This window comes from Falco punctatus (assembly GCF_963210335.1).
Source record: "Falco punctatus genome assembly, chromosome: 8".
NCBI classification, from domain to species: domain Eukaryota; kingdom Metazoa; phylum Chordata; class Aves; order Falconiformes; family Falconidae; genus Falco; species Falco punctatus.
Genome location: NC_137588.1, coordinates 41470545 through 41490173, shown reverse-complemented (window position 1 = coordinate 41490173; position 19629 = coordinate 41470545). Strand labels below are relative to the sequence as shown.

Here is a 19629-nt window from a genome sequence, read left to right as displayed (position 1 = left end):
TTACATTTAGGGTCTTCTCTCACAGGTATTTGCTTTTAAAAGCCTCTAAATGAATTCTATGAATCCTCCGGCTAACACTGTAAATGTTTAGCTACTTTAATGGCTAAAAAGCTCTGTCTTCACTGCTGCAAAATAAACAAGTTCCTTCTATCTGCAGGAGGGTGTAGGAGAAGAGCTGATCATCATCCAATTTTAAGTTTCTGAATAACCTTTTAAACTTTTAATAAATCTAACTGGTAGCATGCTCCCAGTCAGCCTGCTCCACTCTAAACACAACACACACCACACCCCACCTGTTTCTGCCTTCCAGTGCAGTACAGAGGACACAGTGCAGCACTCCAGTTAGGGCTCGTTAGGACCAAAGCAGAACAGAGTAGTTCTCACTAGTAATGATTATCGCCAGTTTTTCTGCAGTAGACTGGGGCCAGTAAGTTCAGGCTGCAGTTCACTATGACTCCTGAACTTCATCTGAAATAACGCTATCTAGCATGCTATTCACTGCTTTGCTTCTGTGCATTTAGTTTTTCCTGAGAAGTAACACTTTCTACCTTTATGAACTTCACCCTGTTGAATTTAGAACACTTCCCCAAAACATCAGTTTTCAGCATAAAAGCAGTACTACACAGTTCGACTATGCAGTCTCCCTTCAAAGTACCTGTGATCTGTATTTTAAATTCTGACCTGAACATGAGAAACCCTCTTTTGTTATTACAGTACACTCGGCATACTTAGTCTTAGTTCTAAAGAGTTAAAATTACTCACCAGAAATGAGCACTGGAAACGAAGTCTGCATACTGGAACATGAAACAATATGACTTCCTGAATGATCTGGATCTCATGACTCACAAAGTCCTCTGTATGTGCAAATATGACATCCTAACACCTCTCAGCATAAATACAGACAAGGTTCTGGAATGAAGTCAGACTTACATTTAAAAGATCCATATCAGCAACCTGATAAGCTGGTGATCCCAATACTTTTGGAGGCAATTCCTTAACAGTAATATTGATGAGAGACTAAGTAGGGGAAAAGAAGAAAACAAATGTAAATAATTTTTTTCCTGTGGGCTCGACTATTTTAAGTTAACACCACAAATAAAACCAAAATTGTATGAACGGCTTCCCTTTAGTAAAAAGAAAAAAAAAAATCCATTGTGAAAGTAAGTGTCCTTTGAAGCAGAAAGTTCTAGTAGGAGAACCATGTACCCAGTTCTGTGAACATCATTGCTAAACCTGAGAAACACTTTTAAAGAAAGAAAACCTTAAGCAACACTGTGCCATCTGATGAAAACTGCTCAATTTACAGTTACACTAAAAAAGTTATCTCTTAAGGAGACCATTCGGTAAGTGAGATGCAAAAGGCTGCTACCAATCAGAATCTAGACCATCAAAAAGAAAAGAGGTTTTAAAAAAACAGACAAACCAGCTGAACTTACCAGTATTTTCTGTGCAGGAAGAGAAGCTGATCTAACAGTGTTTTTTAAGGCCTGGAGCAACATAGTCAGTATTTCTGATCCTTGCTTTTCTTTCTTATTTTCTAGAATAAAGTATATTTACAGTTAGAGAACAACAAAGTAATGGTCACCCCGACCATCATTATGAACTCTATATTTATACTGTAACGTACCACAAGATCAAAAATATTCTGTGTATATTTATAAACTTATAACAAATACTTAATAGATTTGGATACCAAGTCTCTGCTCTGGAGAACAGAATAACTGAAAGTTCCAAGTTTAAATTAAAAAAAAAAAACACCTAAGTTTTATCAGTAAAGTGGAAACAACTTCGCATCATTAACCTTAATTGACACAGTTAAAAAGGTTATGAAATTCTGCATTCATCCAGGCAATGCACTTCATCTCTCTCATGCTTTTCAGTTAGATCTTTCAATATAAAAGATTTCATTATTACAAATATTCTCGACTTTCAAAGCCTTTATGGAGTAATGAACCCTTTTTTAGAACAGGAAAAAACTAACTTCTATGCATCTGTCAAGACTATACTTAATTGAATTTTATTTCACAGTAAAAAGAAAAAATATTTAGCCATAACCACACGTAACAAAGACTAATTTGAGTAATACACTGAATGTATTTTCTCAATACCAAAGACTTGTGGTAGGGTTATTTTTTTTTGGAAATGGAAAGATTTCTTCAGGAAGAAAAGCACTTAAAAGTGCTTTAACATCTTTCTTAGTGCTACACGCAATACACCTGCAGCCATACGCTTCTGTGCCTTCCCTAAGAAGCCTCACAGGATGAGATTACTATAATTTTGCATTTGTCACAACAAGATGTGGGCATCACAAAAACTATCAGTTGTTGCTTCAAGAAAAACTACTGACAACTTCAGCAGTGAAGCAAATACTACTTACGGTCTAGTCCTATTTAAAAAAAAAAAAAAAGAAATCAAACCTCTGACTTGTTAGCAATGACAAATTAAAAAAAAATATATATATACTCGTTACCTGATTCAATAGCTGTTTTTACGTATCCATTTAGGTCCTTCCATATAACATTCAGCATATAATCTACAAGATAGCATAACATTTTTATTCAATTTGTAATAAAACCATTAAACAAAATTGCAATTAAAATACAAACTACATCAAACAACAGACTTTGACCTTAGCCAAACCTGACATAAGCTTTCAAACAAAGTCAGACCAGTTCTATTTAATGTAACACTGGTATATCACAGAAAGTGTTATTTATTCTTACGTTTTCCAGAAAATGAAGTGGGCAAGGGAAAGAAATCAAACTTCACCACTAAATTCTTACCAGGAACTTCTTTTCCAACTGCAATAAAGCCATCCTGAACTGCCTTTATAAGCGTGCTGGCGTGCTTACAAAAAAAGGAAGGGCTACTGATCAGTGGGTATTGGAGAGGCTCTAGGAGAACAAAAAAATAAACATTCCATAAATCTGTTATTTTGCAGTCTATTGGTAATATAAGCCTTAAGAATGATCAAGTATATATATGCAATTGCAGCATTTAACATAAAACCAACTTCTAATATTAAAGATGACAACTAACAGTAATGTTTAAAGCATTTCTTTCTAACAGACATCTTTAAAACCAACAAAATTTGCAATTTTAGATTATGCGAAAGTATTTCAAAAAAACATAATTCATTTACCTAAACTAAGTACAAGTTTGTTTTGCTTAGCAAAATCTAAAACTTCCGGTCCCATCAAGAAGTGAAGCAGCATTTCAATTCCTAAAAGCTGAATGGAAGGCATCGCCATGCCTCCGGCTATACTAGAATTCAAGTTCATCCTTGGTGTGACTGGACTTGCAAATGGGTAAGGACCTAAGTGAGGGGAGAAAAATAACAGTGTCTCATAATTAATTTGCAAACATGTGAAAGGAAAGATGCGATAGACCAAAATCCCAAAGTTAACAGGAAAAGAACAAATCAGACTAGAGTTGGCTAAAAGGGACCTCTAACAGCCAGCGAGGTATCTAGCATGCACTCCTGTTAAGTTGGGTTTAACATCAGTCATAACCCCGTATTTTGCAAGTATAAGTATCTTCCGATGATTGCAAAGTCTCAGAGGCCAATCTTTATATTTTGGCAAAAAAAGTCTCCATGGAAGTTGTGGCTATAGAGCAGGTATGTGCTATGCTATGTGCTAGTTATACAGGGACTCTACTGCTATGAAAGACTTTCCATTAAAAACTTTTACACTGAACACAAGTTTAAGAAGTCTCATGTGCAAAGCATTTTGACCAACCTCAGTTATGATCCCTACAGAACTAAATTTTTTTTTTTTTTGAACGGGAAGGAAAGGAAGATCTACACATCCAGGACACATCCACATTATTACCAAAATTATCGATGTATTATGATCACTGGGTTACTATTCAGGCAGAAACTAAAAATGCTGTAGAGATGAGAATTCAAGCCAAAATTTCCTTGCAAAAGAGAACACAATTCAGGACATTAAAGCTGGTCCGCAGCACAATCTGATTAACACAATTTTGTAAACTTGAAATACTGACTACAACAGCCTCATTTTAAACAACGTAAATCACTACCTCTGAGCTCTCCAATGAGTAAGCAGAGAAAGTACTGTTTTCAATAATACATTGCAAATGAAAGAGCATAAACATGTTAAACAGAACAGATTGATTTCTGCACCTAGAACATAGCTGGAAACGGGTTTGTATTTTAATACCTGATTTCTGCACAGGGGTTGCTGAGCCTGAACACTGGTTGGCTGGTACACGTGAGGGAGTTCCTTGCAACAGAGCAGAAGAATCCAGACTTAAAGTACTTCGGATTAATGGTACACAAACCTGCAAAGATGTCAAATCTCAGTGAAAACAGGCCATACGCATACAAGACACAAAACATACGCTTCAAATATCACATAGATGGTACTGCTGTTCACGCACCAGTGTTTTCAGAGTTTCTGGGTACTTATAACAATATTTTTAAGATGCTGTATAAAATACGCATACTGCTAGGTGAACTACAAATGGCTAGATTAAACAAAAACTCAAGTTAGAATGATCCAAGCGTTCCATGTCTAAAAAGGTAGATTATTTTTTTCTTTACTCCCATCCTGAAGTTTAATTTAATGAAATTCAGAAGCCTAACACAAACATCGTATTTGTTCCAGTTACAATGCAAGTAGTAATGAAATATCTGGATCACTTTTCTCTCTGTGTGTCTTTCTCAGTATTTTGTGATCTTTTCAGTATGTTTTCTTGTATGTCAGTCTTTCCAAGACATACACCTGCACAGGGAAAGGACAAAGCGGTCCCTATACAGGTGCTTATGTTTATTACTGCTGTGCACTCACTGGAGGTTTTCATCAAGATGCTCACAGGTCATGCAGGTATGCTCTTAAATGTTTTGGGACTTTAAAAAGATCGCACGTGTAGTCCTGAGCGCACCTGCTATATGTAACAAGCACAGCACACAAATACACAAGTCAGATTCAGTTCCTTAAGACAGTTTTGGACAGGACAAAGCAGGTACAGAGTAAGTTACTGTAACAAAGAGGTGAGTTTGCTTCACACACTCAACATAGGCCAAGTGCTGATGCTATGACTCTCTTCAGTTGTGTTACCTGTTCAAAGTTTGCAGGCAGCTGAGGTCCCAGCCTCATGAGCAAATACCACCAGACCTCTAGTTTTGTCAGTGCCAAAGCCTCTGTTCTCACATGGATCGAGCTCAGTGGCTGCATGAGCAATTTCAGCCTTTTAGCACTGCACAATATATCTTGAAGACCAAAAAAAAAGCATATTTTTAGGCAACACAAATAAGTAAACCATAGTACAATAAAAAAGGAAAATTTTAAAACCATTAGTTTTTTTCCTAATAGATTTTAGCTTAAAATTCAATTAGTGACAATTTGCAAAACTGAAACACACAGCAAATGCACCAACTTTTCAGACTACTTTACTGCTCTAACTGCTGTCTAATATAACCCTGGAAAGGGAAAGTATTTCTTTCCAGTATTGACTGAAATGAAATCTACTGAATGCCAACACAAACAGGTGGAAATTCACTCCTGCTTGCTATATTAAGCCCCCTATCTGCCACAGTAAAAGAAAACCCACACAATGTGTATGTGCATTATTACTGGATGAGAATGAGTGATCTTAAATACAGTATTCTGGGGCTGTGAGTGATCATTTACCACTGAAGCAGAAATAGCACAGCGTGTCTGGACAGAAGCTTGCTCAAGCCTATGCAAGTGTTTTAAATAAGAGAAAAAATTTTAGCCAGCTCAGCAGCATCAGAACCTGTCCACCTGCAATTCACAGGAAATTGCTGACAAACTACTTTTGCAGTGTGCAGTCCTTACTAGGCATTCTGGAACATGCACAACGAATGCCAGCTGTGCCATGGATTTTATCATTTGACAGAATAAAATCCCATGTCAATTAGTTTCTGGGAAACAACAATCAGAACAAATGACCAGTTAAGAAACAAATTTAAATGACAATTTCAGTTAAGTTCAGCTAAACTAAAAAACGCACATTTAGCTTTCTCTTCAGGACACACAGTAAGGAGAAGCACAGTCAAGATAAAAAATAAGTATTTTGTGTTTTGACACAGGCTAGACTTAAAACTCTTGTTCAGATCTCAGTTACAGCTTTAAAGCAACTTTTTTCAACTTCTCTAGAATCCCGAAGCATTGCTCTTCTCCAATTAATCCACATACTTCAGAATAAGATCTACAGAATGTTTTATTTTTTATTTCATTGCTGTTTGGATCAATTAAAGCATTACAAAACATATGTTTGTTAATTTTATCCTGTTCTTTTCTCCGGGTAGAAAAACTAAGATAGAACTACTGATAAAACTGTCACTTTTCCTTAAAAAAAACCCCAAACTGAAAACAAACAAAAACTCCACTGGATTTTACTTACACATATATACAGAGTCCATACCACTATGTGTATATATACACATTGCAATGTATGTACCACAGATATACTAAGTGTATAGCCAATGATATGTACCATAGTATTGACCACTATTAGACAGAATATTCTCTTCCAGTTACATAAAATGACAGTAGTCAAAACAATTCAGGTCATCTTTTTTTAATCTACCTGGATTTAGAGCAAAATTATCTATTAGACTCTTCCATGCAATGAAGGCTATTTTCTTTACCACTGGTGAGCCACTACGAAATCCAAGTTCCTCCAGCTGCAGCAATGAGTTGATAAAACTGCCACTACGATGCAGAGTCTGAAAATAAAGTTCAGTTAAGATATTTATGTTGTCAAAAATACCTTCCCTAAAGATTCATGATTGTAAAACTTAGCTGCTTTTCTGCTTACCTTTCCAAGCAATTTGACAAACAGCGGCCATAATTTTAATACATAAGTCTCGTTCTTTGTAGAAAACAATTTCTGAAGTTCTGAAATTAATTTCTGCAGACAGAAAGAAACAGAATTTCTACAAGAAATATATTCAAGTATTCTAAAACCTACATACTCATATCAGTGTCTGGAGACACAACCAACCTCGAAATACACTAATTTTTGATCAGAAGGATTTAATTCTGTACCACATAGCATTTGCTGGTAAATCAGTCAAATGTTGCTACCACCCAATTACTTACTTAGTTGAAGTTTAAGGTTGGTTTCAATTACTCCGATAGTGGCAACCAACAAATCAAAATCCATTTCCTTAAATACCTGTAGTCTCTAACTCTCAAGTCCAGACACTGTGACCCTAAAAACCACTTTGTTTGAGGTTTTTTGTAAATGTACTTAACTTCAGCAGTGAATAAGGCAAAATATATAAGCCTACAGTTCTGAAAGTGAAGTGGAACATGAAAAGCTTCATCACAGAGACCAAGAGGGCTGTTGCTGAATACGGCGAGGAATCTTTCAAAGGACATGGAAAATGCTGAGTGTCCTGGCTTTGGCTGGGATAGAGTTAATTTTCTTCCTAGTAGCTGGTGCAGTGCCATTTTAGACTTAGTATGAGAATAATGTTAACACACTTCAGTTTTCAGTTGTTGCTAAGTAGCATTTATACTAAGTCAAGGACTTCTCAGCTTCTGATGCCCTGTCAGCAAGAAGGCTCGAGAGGCACTGGAAGCTGGGAGGGGACACAGCCAGGACAGCTGAGCCAAACTGGCCAAAGGGCTATTCCATACCATGGAACATCATGCTCAGCATATGAACTGAGTGATTTAAACCGGAGGGAATTAGCCAGGGGGGCAGGATTGCTGCTCAGAGACTGGGTGGCTATCAGTCAGCAGGTGGTGAGCAACTGCACTGTGCATCACTTGGTTTGGTTTTGTGGGCTTGATGGGTGTTTTTGGTCAATCCTTGAGTTTTATTTCTTTCTCTTTTTGTTATCTCCCCTTCAATTACAAAGTATTAGTATTATATTTTACTTTATTCCAATTATTTGACTGTTCTTGTCTCAAGCCATGAGTTTCACTCCCCCTCTACTGCCTCTCCTCCCCATCCCACCAGGGGACGGCAGGGGAGTGAGCGAGCAAGCAACTTTGTGGCTTAGTTGCCAGCTGGGGTTAACCACAACACTGAGGTACTCAATACCTTACTTGCCTCCATCCTTACTCAGGCCTCCAACACCTGTCTTCCACTACCTTTGTTGCTGGGCACAGATGTACTACCCATGGTAGAGAAGAACAGAGTTGGAGACTAATTAAGTAAACTCAACATACAAAAATGCATCAGACGCTACAGGGTGTATCTGAAGATGCTGAAGGAGAAGGCCAATGACACCAGGAGGCCACGCTTATTTCTCGAGAGTCCACTGCAACTGGTAGAGATCCCCAATGACAGGGTAAGGCAAACTTACTCGAAGTTTAAAAAAAATAATAATTAAAAAAAACAGCCCAAAACAAACAAGCCATGAAAGAGAGAATCTGGGAAATTACAATACAAGCTAGCCAATCTCACTCCCATGCCTGGAAAAGTTATGGAGCAAACTCCCATGGAAGCAGTTTCCTGGCACGTAGAACAAGAAGGTCCTTACAGACAGACAGCTTAGTTTTACCATGGGCAAAACCAGCTTTTCCAATCTGACCACCTTCTATGGGGAAACACCTGGTTCTGCAGATGCAAGGAGTACAGCAGATGTTCTCCACTCCAGCTTTAGCAAGGCTTTGACAGTCTCCTCTAGTGTCCTTGCAGCCCAAGCAGGGTGACACACACCAGACGGTCAGATTACAAGGTGTGTAGCTGAACTAGGCTCAGAGGTTGGTGGTTAGCAGCTCAGAGCTCAGTTATGCATGCAACTGTGGTGGTGCATTAACTCCCTCCTCTGGGTCGCTCTACAATCTCAGGAATCACCATGAGGCCTTGGCCTTTGTGTAACGAGGCAGGCAGTTAAGTGTCCCTCAACCATACCGGCAGGCCTCACATGGCTAAGGTGGGGAAAGGCACAGACCGTACCAGGAACTGCTGTTACCGGGCCAAGGTGGGGAATGAAAGCAGGGATAATCAGCCATCCCCTGACAGCCTTGGAACATTATTTACCTGAATTGTAGCCCAAGTGGAACGGTACCATTGTTACCGGAATTCTGAAAAATTACCAACCCAGACTGTGGGCAGGATGGAAATTTACAGATGACTAAAGCCAGTCACCTTGTGAGTCTATAAGCGGTTTCTTAAGTGAGACCCTTTGAGCTCTCCTGGACCACGGCAGGCTGCAGCCAGCATCTCCCTCTGAGTGGGACACCTCTCGGAGCTTGCAAACTCTTAAGTTTGTGAAAATTGGAGGACTGTTGCTGAAAGCTGGTGATGGGCCTTGGGCCAAAACCTTCCCATGCCTCAAGGCTCAACCCTTGCCCACTGATAAATGCTGAGACATCTGAAGCGAGCATTTCACTGAACAGATATACCTATCTTTGTGCACGTGTGTGTTAACTGATTTCGATACCCTAGAGCAAGTATAGTACAAATGTTGCCATCTCGGATCTATAATTAAGTTACTGTTACAACTGCAGTAAATTCTATTGACTGATATTGTAAATGTTAAATTAGACAATTTTAGACAAGCTAAAATCTTGTGATCTACCTTAGATATAAGCTGTTGTCCAAGGCTGAGATTAAGATTGGACCTGGCTACACCCAAGCTCCATCAGGAGCTTATAAAGCGAGGACTATTCTGAACCTCGTGACTCAACAGGAGGGGTACCCTTCTGCATCTCCAGCCTCTATAAATCGTTCTAGCCAGATTCTAATCCAATTTTCTTCTGTGTGTTTCATTGTTGTACCAACAGAGTGAACCTTGCCATCAAACCTTGTTCAGTCACACTTCTACCAATTCATATTAAACTGTTTTTCTAATATCTTTGATGGTGATTCTCTAAGCAACATAAACACTCGTTTGCAACAGCTATTTACAAAGGGTTGACAAGGGCTAATGACAAGGGCTAATATGATTTAACACAATTGATGATGGGAGGGAAAAGCACCCGTCGATGTGCTGAAGGACAGGGCTACCATTCACAGGCATCTTTACAAGCTTGAAAAATGGACTGACAGAAACCTCACACAACTTGAAGACAAAGTCCTACATCTGGGATAGACGAGCCCCACGTACTGGTACCCACTGAGGACCCACGGGCTATGTAACACCTCTATAGAAAGAGGTGGGGGACAAGAATTTTAATGTTGTCAGGAATGTGGCCCTGCATACTGGACTGCATAGTAAAAGCACAAGAAACAAGTCAAGAAAACTGACCCCTCTACTTGGTACTCGTCAGATCATCTCTGGAATGCTGTGCCTAACTTTGGGCATCAAGTACCAGAGCTACTAGTGAACTGGAGTGAAGCTGGCAGAGGGTCACCACTGAAATGTTTAGGGGACAGAGCTGATGACAAGAGGAGCGAGGCTTGTTTGGCTTGGGGTGGGAGGGAACATAATTGTAGTCTTCCGGTATTTATAGTTGGATTATAAGGAAGCCGCCAGGTGCTTCAGAGGACTACTGAAAGAAAGGACTGAAGGCAACAGACAATTCAACATGGCAAATCCCATTTTTACCATGAGGGTGGTTAAGCACTGGAACAACCTGCAGAATTTCCACTCTTCTAACACATTCAAATCTCAACTGGACAAGAACCTGAGCAACTGGGCCTTGACTTTGAAGCCAGCCCTGTTTTCAGTAGGAAGCTAAGCTAGGTCACGTGAGTTACTACCACAACAAGTTCTTCTCATTCTACTTCAGTAAGCAAATTCTCTTCAAGAGATAATAAAATGTTAATGATATTTGAGTTAATGCTATCAAGACAGGTGCTTAAATGTCACTTAAAAATGGCAAGTTCTCTCCCTGATCAATTTTTGTCAGAAACTTGAATATAATTTTTATTTTTTTACAGTGGTCCTACATTTACACTGCTGTTACATTAATTTTTCTGTCAAAACTACTTCAGCAAGAACTTGCTGCCAATTCACAGTAGCTTCTTGCCACCACTATTCAGACTGTTGTACTAGGCCTGGCTGAGCCTCCAGCAACCCTCCTAGAGCTGCTCTTTTATTGGTAGCTAGAAAGGTGGTGGTAACACACCAGTGTCTGGCTGCTGCTGAGCAGTGCTCACACAGCACCAAGGCTGTCTATCCAACACTACCCCTCACCCGTAGGCTGGGGAGAGGCAAGGCTGTGGGAGGGGGCACAGCCAGACCCCAAATGACCAATGGACATTCCATACCATGTGACATCTGCTCAGATATAAAAAAGAAGGAGAAAGGAGGAGGAAGTGGGGGCGTTCATTATTTATGGACATTTGTCTTCCGAAGGAGCCGCTATGCACACTCTGAAGCCCTGCTTCCCCAGGAAGTGGCCAAACGTTACTTGCAGATGGGAAGTGAAGAACATCTTCTGTCTTCCTTCACTTCTGCACGTGTGACTTTTGCTATCCTTTGTTGAACTGCCTTTATCTTGGCCCACAAGTTGGGGTTTTTCCCCCCCCCCACCTTATTTTCTCCCCCTCCTTGTTCTGCTGAGGAGGGGAGTGATAGAGTGGCTTGGTGTACATCTGGCATCCAGCCAAGGTCAACCCACCACAACTGTAAAATAATTTAAACCCTCCTACCAACAACCCCAATTACTATTCCTGTTGCCTCTAGAGAAGAGGCACAGCATTTCCACTTACTGTGGTCATGAGGTGCTCAGTGACAGCTGCTACCTGCTGCTGCTTCTGGAGGAGCAGGGGCATGCCCATCTCCAGGGCAGTGGCACCTCGTAACTGCACTTTGTGAGCTGAATGGACGACCAGAGGAATGATCAGTTTTGCCCACCTCACAGCCTCTTCTCCCATCTGGGCTGGAGTTTGTTCTATTAAGCTAGAACCAGAAAGCAAATATAGGCATTACAAACCTCCCACAGACATACTGCTCACTCAAATAAAACCTTACTATCATTAACAAATGCTTTAATTCAGTGTATGATTTAAAGGAAACCATTCTAAACAATTCTATTTTTTTATATTTCTAAGCAATTCTATTTTGGCAGTTCACTTAAAACCACTATGCTGAACTGTTATTTCAGATCAACTTCTACAAAGGCAGAACAGACTGATATTTACAATTGTCCTTTCTATTCTATCATGTTTTCAGCCAAACAAGCTGACCTGAGAGCCTGAAACGAACACATCACTTCCTTATCAGTGACTAGGTAGGTTTGCTTATTAACCATTCCTTGTGTGTTCTCGCAGTCCAGACCAGCCATGTGTGCTGAAAACAATACATGCCTGCTTTTCAAAAACAATTCAAATCCTGAAGCAGCACATGTTTGCACAGACTCAAGATATATTAGCCTAGTCATGCATTCTTATTTTATCCTTCTATTACTGAGCTTTTAAGAGCACAGTATGACAAATAATTCCATATGCTTACACCATCCCACATAAGCCGACAAGACTTTCAGAAATGGGAGTACCCAGCCTGTATTCAGACTGGCCTGCAGGAGCAACTAGTCTGCAGAATTCATGGAATTTTGCCAAGCACCCTCTTTGGCACAGGTATGTCAAATCCCCATTGCTACAGCTTACAAAGGGTTTGCCATACAAAGGAAAACTGCTCCCTTTCAAGTAAATTCATTAAAGCCAGAGGACAAACATTGCTTAAAAAATGGTTTTCCATTATATCTGCAGGCAGTCTAACTTCTGAACAAGAGCATTCTTATCACTGCTGTCAATCAGTCTGAGACCCGGTATCTGTTTATTTTCAGACAGAACTACATTCTTTTTATATATATTAATGCTATATGTCACTGTTATAGCAGTTAAAAGAAACCATTTAATAAAATGTAAAATTTTCCAGAAACAATTGTCTACTGAATCTCACATTTGCAGAAGTAGAATTGGTGTACTATTCACCAAATGCAAGGAGTTGCTAAATACTATATAAATTATAACATCCAACTTCCCTGCTACAGAAAACAGATTTTTTTTACAAATCTTTTTAAAAAAAATTAAAAATCAGGTTTTTTAAAATAGAGATAAAATGAGCAAATAATTGTTTTAACTATTTCACTTTAAAATGGGCCTGTAGTTCAAACCAGATACAAAAAATTTAAAAGAATACTTTCATAATAGTAAAAATACAAGCTCAACATGTTTACTAATATACTAAGTAGAGATAAAATTTGACTATTTAACACTGCTGACCAAAACAACGCACTCATAGTGTTGGTCCTAAAAAGTCACCTTTGGAATTAAACAGTAATCTCAACAGTGTAGAGAAACATTGCAGTAAAGTTTGTAAAACACCTGAGAGAGACATTTTAAAATAAAACCCCATATAACAGCTGAGAATTTCTCAACCAGGTAGGTTCTGAAAACAACAGCTAGAATATTAAGAACATGACTTGTTAAGCACACGTGAGACTTGAATTCCTAAAAGACAATTGTAAATGAGAGCAATGAAAGTTTATCTGAATACTGAATACCTTCTGCATCAGAATCATTTGTCATATTATTATTAAAGGAGTATTTTGCAAATTAAGCTGTTCAGAAGAACCCCTGGCAAAGACAGAAACAGCAACAGCAGCTCACACAATTCCACTCTGTTTTCCTATGGTGTTTTGTGTTATGGTCAGTAGAACAATCTTGAAAATAGTAAGCAATTTGAAGAGTATTTAAAAAAAAAATTATTTAGTATACTTAGTGCCACTAAGATTTTGTATCAATACTTTTCCAAAAAAACTAAGCATCTATTGTAACAATTTAATACTGCAGCACACATACCGTATAATAACATTAAGTGCTTCATATTCAACCACCATAGACTGTACATCTCCTTTAGTAAGTATAGTTTCCAGGGTAGAAATAATACAGGACACCTGAGGAAATAAGAGAAGAACATTAGGAGTACTTCCAGGAAGAGCTGGAATTATGAAACTGGGTTTCCCAGTACCGTGCCCTGCATTTGCATTATGCTAGGTCTGATTTTAAGGTTAGAGCTCTGACCAAACTGGAGTATTCAGAACATTTCGCCCCTATGCTGCTTCACTAGTATCTAACAGAATTGCTCACATTGCAGCTTCTCCCTTAAGAGAAGAAATAACTTGTTGGCTCTCTTCCCTCTGTAGCTGCCCTTACAATTTCTCCAAGAACTTGGACCTATACTTGGCTGTCAAATTTGATGGAAAATGACATTCAGATTCAAAGGCTACTGAGTGGAAAGTGACCAAGAGATTGCACAAGCCTCATTCCCCTAAGAAATCAGGCCATCAAAAAAAAGTGAAGAAAACTTACCTCTTTTTTAACAATTTCAGAAGGAAACGCTTGCTTAGAGATCACCCAAAGTGCCCGACTCCGAGTGTTTTTATCTGAGGCTTTTACAGCAACAGTGTTCAGTACTGAAAGCAAGTCTTGTATTTCAGTTGCTGAAAGCAGAATGCACAGCGCTCAAATTCTGTTCATGAAATTCCAGTCAGCTTCTTAGCACGTTTCAGGTAATTTTTCTCAGTTAACATTATTAAGATCCATTCAACTAGAAGTCCCAATGCACATGATTTAATGTCTTAAATATTTTTCCGGCACTTTTTTTGAAATTTCTCTCAAAATAAACTAGCAAAAAACCTCAAAAATATATTAACATACAGATGTATTATATTAATAGTATCTGTATTACCTTTGTAAGAAACCACAAAGCTAGAACGCAATTTTACTGGAAAACACTAGAGCAAGAGATTAAATATTTAATTATTCAAAACTTCTTGGATATCAATAGCAGCATTTTGGTCAAGTTCACTGCTACACCAACAAACAAACTCATTTTAGGGTCTACAAGGGTCTTTAATAATAAAGAAGGTGGTAAAACTGAAACTTTGGTAGCAGTGAGCTCATTACACAAAAAAAAAATTATATGCAGTTAGGAAGACGGAGAATTGATGTACTCCTTTAAAACTCAAAAAACTAATGAAACCTGATTTCTTACAAATTTGGACTTAGTGAATAAATGATTTCACTATCAGAGAAACATAAGCTCATATATACTCCTTTCCTCAAGAGTATACATCCTTTTTGTCCTCTCTCCCCAACCCTCCACTGTTTTCGGGATTTAATGGTTTCTGAAGCCTGACATTCCCTACCAAAACTGATTGTCATTAATCAACTGGTTAAGAAAAAGTTATGGGGGGAAATGACCACATAGACATTATTACAGATGCTTCATTCTCACAGGAAATCAGGCTAAATTTTAATAGGAAAGCAGTACATACTGAAAAATTGAGTAGAAGAACTGGAAGAACCAATTTCAATAAACAAGATGGCAGCATCACATAAAAAAAAAAAAAAAAAAACGCTCTCTGAACACCCACACATACAGTTTTGTCCAGTCTTGCCTGAGGTTAAGTTTCTCTCTAGTAATAGTCATTCCAGAACATTTGTCCAAGAATATTTCTTTAACATTTCTCAGGGGAAATAATAATTCAAGTATGCCATTTGTTATTACCATTTGCAGAATCACTATAGACTCCTGCACCATCAAGACACCATGCAACAGCCAAATCACAATACATTTCCCTGCGTGCCCACAAGAAGTAGCCTTAGCTTAACCACCTACCACCATCACACAACCTGTGTCAGACACAGCTGACTCCAAGAGGCTTTGTGTTATCGCAACTGGATATAACTGGATATGCCTGATGCCTGAAATGTGCAACAGGTACCTCCCAAGGACCAGCCAAACTGGGACATCAGCTCTCCCCTGCTACCAAAATCCAGTGTTTTTACCTTGATGCACAGCCTCAATTTCTCTACAGTAAAACCTTTTGTAAAGGGATTTAGTGCTTTCTAGGAACATAGGCCATAAGGTTTTGGCTTACTTTAAATTAGCTTAATTTGAAATATTTACCAGCACAATATTTGTGCTTGGACTACACGACCTTTAAAGGACCCTTCCAACCCAAACCATTCTATAACAACCAGGAATAACCAGGTAAAGGCCGGAAAATGCTGAAAAGCACTACTACACACACACAGATTCTACAACCCAAAACCATTCCTCGTTCTTTTCCCACCTGGACATCTTTTTTGGTTACCAACTCCACAAAACTAACTAAGGGGCCTAACTGCTACGAAAGCATTTCATGGAACTAGACATTAGCAAAACATATTAGTGTAACAGCTTGAGAAATAAAACCATGTGATTTGATTTTTTTTTTTTTTACAAGATAGAATTACTGAACTGACCACACTGCTTGTACCAGAGACAAAACCACTGCACCACTTGAACTGTAAGCTTTGACTAAAGTACATATACACACACTACCAGCATTCACACTGAAGTTTGTTTGCTTACCAGATAACTGAGATGCAGTACTTGCATTAAAGACGCAGAATCCCAATGCCTGTAATGCTGCATTACTTAGCTCTAAGTTTTGACTAGAAATGTGCACCTGAAAAAGAAAAACCATACAGTCTCAGTTTACAGAAATAGCTGTGAAGTACTGTCTCAGAACCAATGCTTCTGCTTAAAGAAGAGAGAGCTGTCAAAAGTACTTGATTAAAAAAACACAACACCCATGTAGGAAAGCCTCTCTGATTACACACACTCCAAATCAATAAAGTATTCTGAAAACATTTTTGCTCTCTGTAATTTAAATATCTTTACTGAATTAAGTTCTAAACACCCAAATTTCTTCTTTGCTTATTATGTACTACCATTTAACTCTGCAATTGTTGTTAAACATCTAAAAGAGAAGGGGGGAAAAAAAGATGGCTAAGAACAATCTTTACATTAATCTTCGAAAAAGTTTTGACATTTACTGCATATTCCAAATCCCCAAAATGTTTTTAAAGGCAGACTGAACACACTGTATCTTTTCTGGCTGGAACATCAGATTTGACTGCATAAACACTGCCTGAACACATCCAAGATCCTGCATTTTTTCTGCAGCAATTTCCAGTAACATGGAAAATACGTTTTGCCAACAAACCCTAACTGCTATATCACTAGGTTGAATTCTTATTAAATGAACTCAAATTCAAGCCTTACAGTTGCCACTGACCTTGCTCACGTAAACATATCATTCTTTACTGGTGTGCAGAAAATTAAATGGAAGAGAAATACCTTAAACACTTTGCAAAGTTGAGGAAAGTGTCTTCTGACATCTGCAGAGAAGTCTTTGCCATTCTCACCAGTCAAGCGACTTTAAGTAGCAGAAGGGAAAACAAACAATATTAACAGGTTAAATGCTATAATTGACATAACTTTACATTTCTAATACACAATTCATTAGCTAGTACAGAATCAGTTTTCTGGGGAAAGAAATTTAACACAACACTGAAGAAGTGAGAGCCAGTCACATGTTTATTCTGACCTAGTAGTAGAACATTGTGTTATAAAGTACCTACGTCCCAGTACATATGAAAAAGTGAAGTGACTAATGACCCATTTGTGCCTCTGCAGCATAAAAAAAAAAAGAAAATATATCTTAAGGACTTTAATTTTTTGTCAACTTCTATAAAAACATTAAAAGTTAATATGCAAACTTTAAATGACTGCTGAAAATTAGATAAACTTTCTATAGAAAGATGTGAGTTTAGAAAGCACATTCCTCAAAAGCAGCTCTAGCATGCCAGTTCCCCGCTCCTGGAAAATTCTGGTTTGACAGCTAGCAGCAATGACTTTGCACATAGCTGAAGAACATCCATGCAGAAGTTATATGTATATAAAACGTCAATAATCGGTTTCACATAGCAAAATGCAACCATGTTAAGTGCAATCATCCAGAAGACAACCTAAGAAATCTGCTGTTGCTTAGTATTATCTTAGGACTTTTTTTTTCTTTCCATTACTACTAGAAACCTGTAAAATCTTACAGTGTGATCGGTATCGCTGCAAAGTTGTTACAGTTTTAAAAGTTATTGCAATGCTGAAAGACAGAAACTCAAGGGAGACACCAATGGGAAGAGACAGTGCCTTTATATATGCTAACAAACTCGAAAGATTCAGGTGAAAGATCATCACTGTCAAGTACCTTTCGGAAAGAAATGCAGTTAAAAGACGACCATTCCAAAACCCGAGAAAAAACTCCCACCACAAAAACCTTAACTTTTCCCATCACAAAGCTGAAACGCAAGTCTTTTTCAGTTAGAAAAGTTATTTTTTCCCAGCGTTCCTTCACCCACCTCCGCAGCCTGCCCAAGAAATGCAGGAGGCTCTCGGTGAGCAGCCAGCGAGCAGAGGCCCGCCCGCCCGCCCGTTCCCGCGATCTCCAGCCCGCGGCCAGGCAGCCCAAGCCCTGCCGCGCCCCCCAGCCGTCACTATCTCGGGCCGGGCAGAAGCTCCCCTGCCCGCCCCGCCGCGGCCGCCCGGGGCTCACCCTCCCTGGCCCGGGACAGGCGGGCCGAGCCCGCGCTGCGCACCGCCTCGGCTCCCCGCCGCCCACACAGGCCCCGCAGATAGCCTGGGCCGCCCCCTCCCCTCACGCTTCCCCCGCGGCCCACACTCACTTCACGATACTAAGGTGCACGTCGGTGAGCTCTCCTGGCGGGGCGGCCGGGTCCTCCAGGGTCTCCAGGAGGGGCTGCAGCCTGCCGCTGGCGACGGGAGCGCTCATGGTGCCGAGGGCCCTGCGCGGCGGACGGGCATCCCAGTACCACCAGCGCCGAGCCCAGCGGCCGCCCACCTCACGCCGCCTCCCGGGGCTAAGATGGCGGCGCGCGGGACGGGCGGCCCAGCCAATGGGAGCGCGGGGAGGCGCGGCCGGCGGCCGAGCCGGAGATCATCAAACGGCGTCACGCGTGTTCTCCGCGCGCGGCGGAGCGCGGAGCGATGGATCGCTTCCCGCGCCTCTCGGGCCCCGCCCCCGGCAGGCCCCGCCCCTCGCCGCCCATTGGTGGCAGCGGCGGCGCGTGCGCTGGGGGCCGCGAGGGCCTGTCTCTCACCTTAGGCGGTGCCCGTGAGGGGCCGAGTGAGGCGCGGCGCGGCTGTCCTCGCCTGGCAGCCCCCGTCATCTACAAGTCAGTTGTTTCTGACTGCAAAATAATGGCAAGGCCTCCCAGGTTTTTTGCTGTTTTGCTCCAGCTCCACAGAAACCTACCTGCATAAACCTGAACTTCCTTAAGACCCAAATACGGGAGTCTGTGCTGTGAAGCATGTAGCCCTGCAGCCATTTTCAGTTGGGTTTTTCTGATGGTCATTTAATGGGGGGTCCCCAAGTAGGTGTGCGGTTTCCGAACGGCGGGGAAAAGTGAACACAACAGAAAGTGTGCAGGGTCTTTGCTCCCCACGGTGGCTGTAGCACCAAGTGCTGCCCAACATTCACTGCCATCGTCCTCAAACGTGCATGGTATGTCCCACCTCGCGGTGAGCTGCTGAGAGGAGATGGGTGTGGGATGTGTGGAATACATCAAGGCGTCTGTGGGCGTAACATGGAATAACAGCAGTGGCAGCAAATCTGGAGTGTGAGGAAACCCTGTTTCTCAGGGATAGAGACAGGCCTGAGCAGTAACGTTAATGGCTGAGTCTCAGTCACCTGCAGGGACGATGTACAGCATCGGAGGTGCTTGGCAGGAGGGCCTGTATACACCTCTTCATTGTGATCCGTATCAGTTCAAGACCTGTTGCTTCTCAGTTAAAGAAACAACAAAAAAACACCCTACGGCATAAACAAAATGTTAACAGTTCTCTTCATACGTTTTCCTAATTAACAAACACTT

The 19629-nt window shown here is 40.4% G+C and overlaps 1 protein-coding gene across 1 annotated transcript in view; it reads right to left on the bottom strand.

Annotated features, from left to right (window-relative positions):
- RIF1 (replication timing regulatory factor 1) overlaps window positions 1-19537 on the bottom strand; it is a 39468-nt gene extending 19931 nt beyond the window's left edge. The window contains exons 1-15 of the mRNA XM_080400050.1: window positions 18421-19537; window positions 17036-17114; window positions 16265-16361; window positions 14215-14345; window positions 13705-13799; window positions 11611-11800; window positions 6811-6903; window positions 6580-6718; window positions 5085-5236; window positions 4185-4305; window positions 3143-3316; window positions 2784-2894; window positions 2471-2533; window positions 1437-1537; window positions 931-1017 (exon numbers count right to left, since the gene is read on the bottom strand). Coding sequence (XP_080256176.1) covers window positions 931-1017; window positions 1437-1537; window positions 2471-2533; window positions 2784-2894; window positions 3143-3316; window positions 4185-4305; window positions 5085-5236; window positions 6580-6718; window positions 6811-6903; window positions 11611-11800; window positions 13705-13799; window positions 14215-14345; window positions 16265-16361; window positions 17036-17114; window positions 18421-18527 — 1740 coding nt within the window. The 5' untranslated portion in view covers window positions 18528-19537. The remainder of the gene's footprint in view (window positions 1-930; window positions 1018-1436; window positions 1538-2470; window positions 2534-2783; window positions 2895-3142; window positions 3317-4184; window positions 4306-5084; window positions 5237-6579; window positions 6719-6810; window positions 6904-11610; window positions 11801-13704; window positions 13800-14214; window positions 14346-16264; window positions 16362-17035; window positions 17115-18420) is intronic.
- Between the last annotated feature and the right edge of the window lie 92 nt (window positions 19538-19629).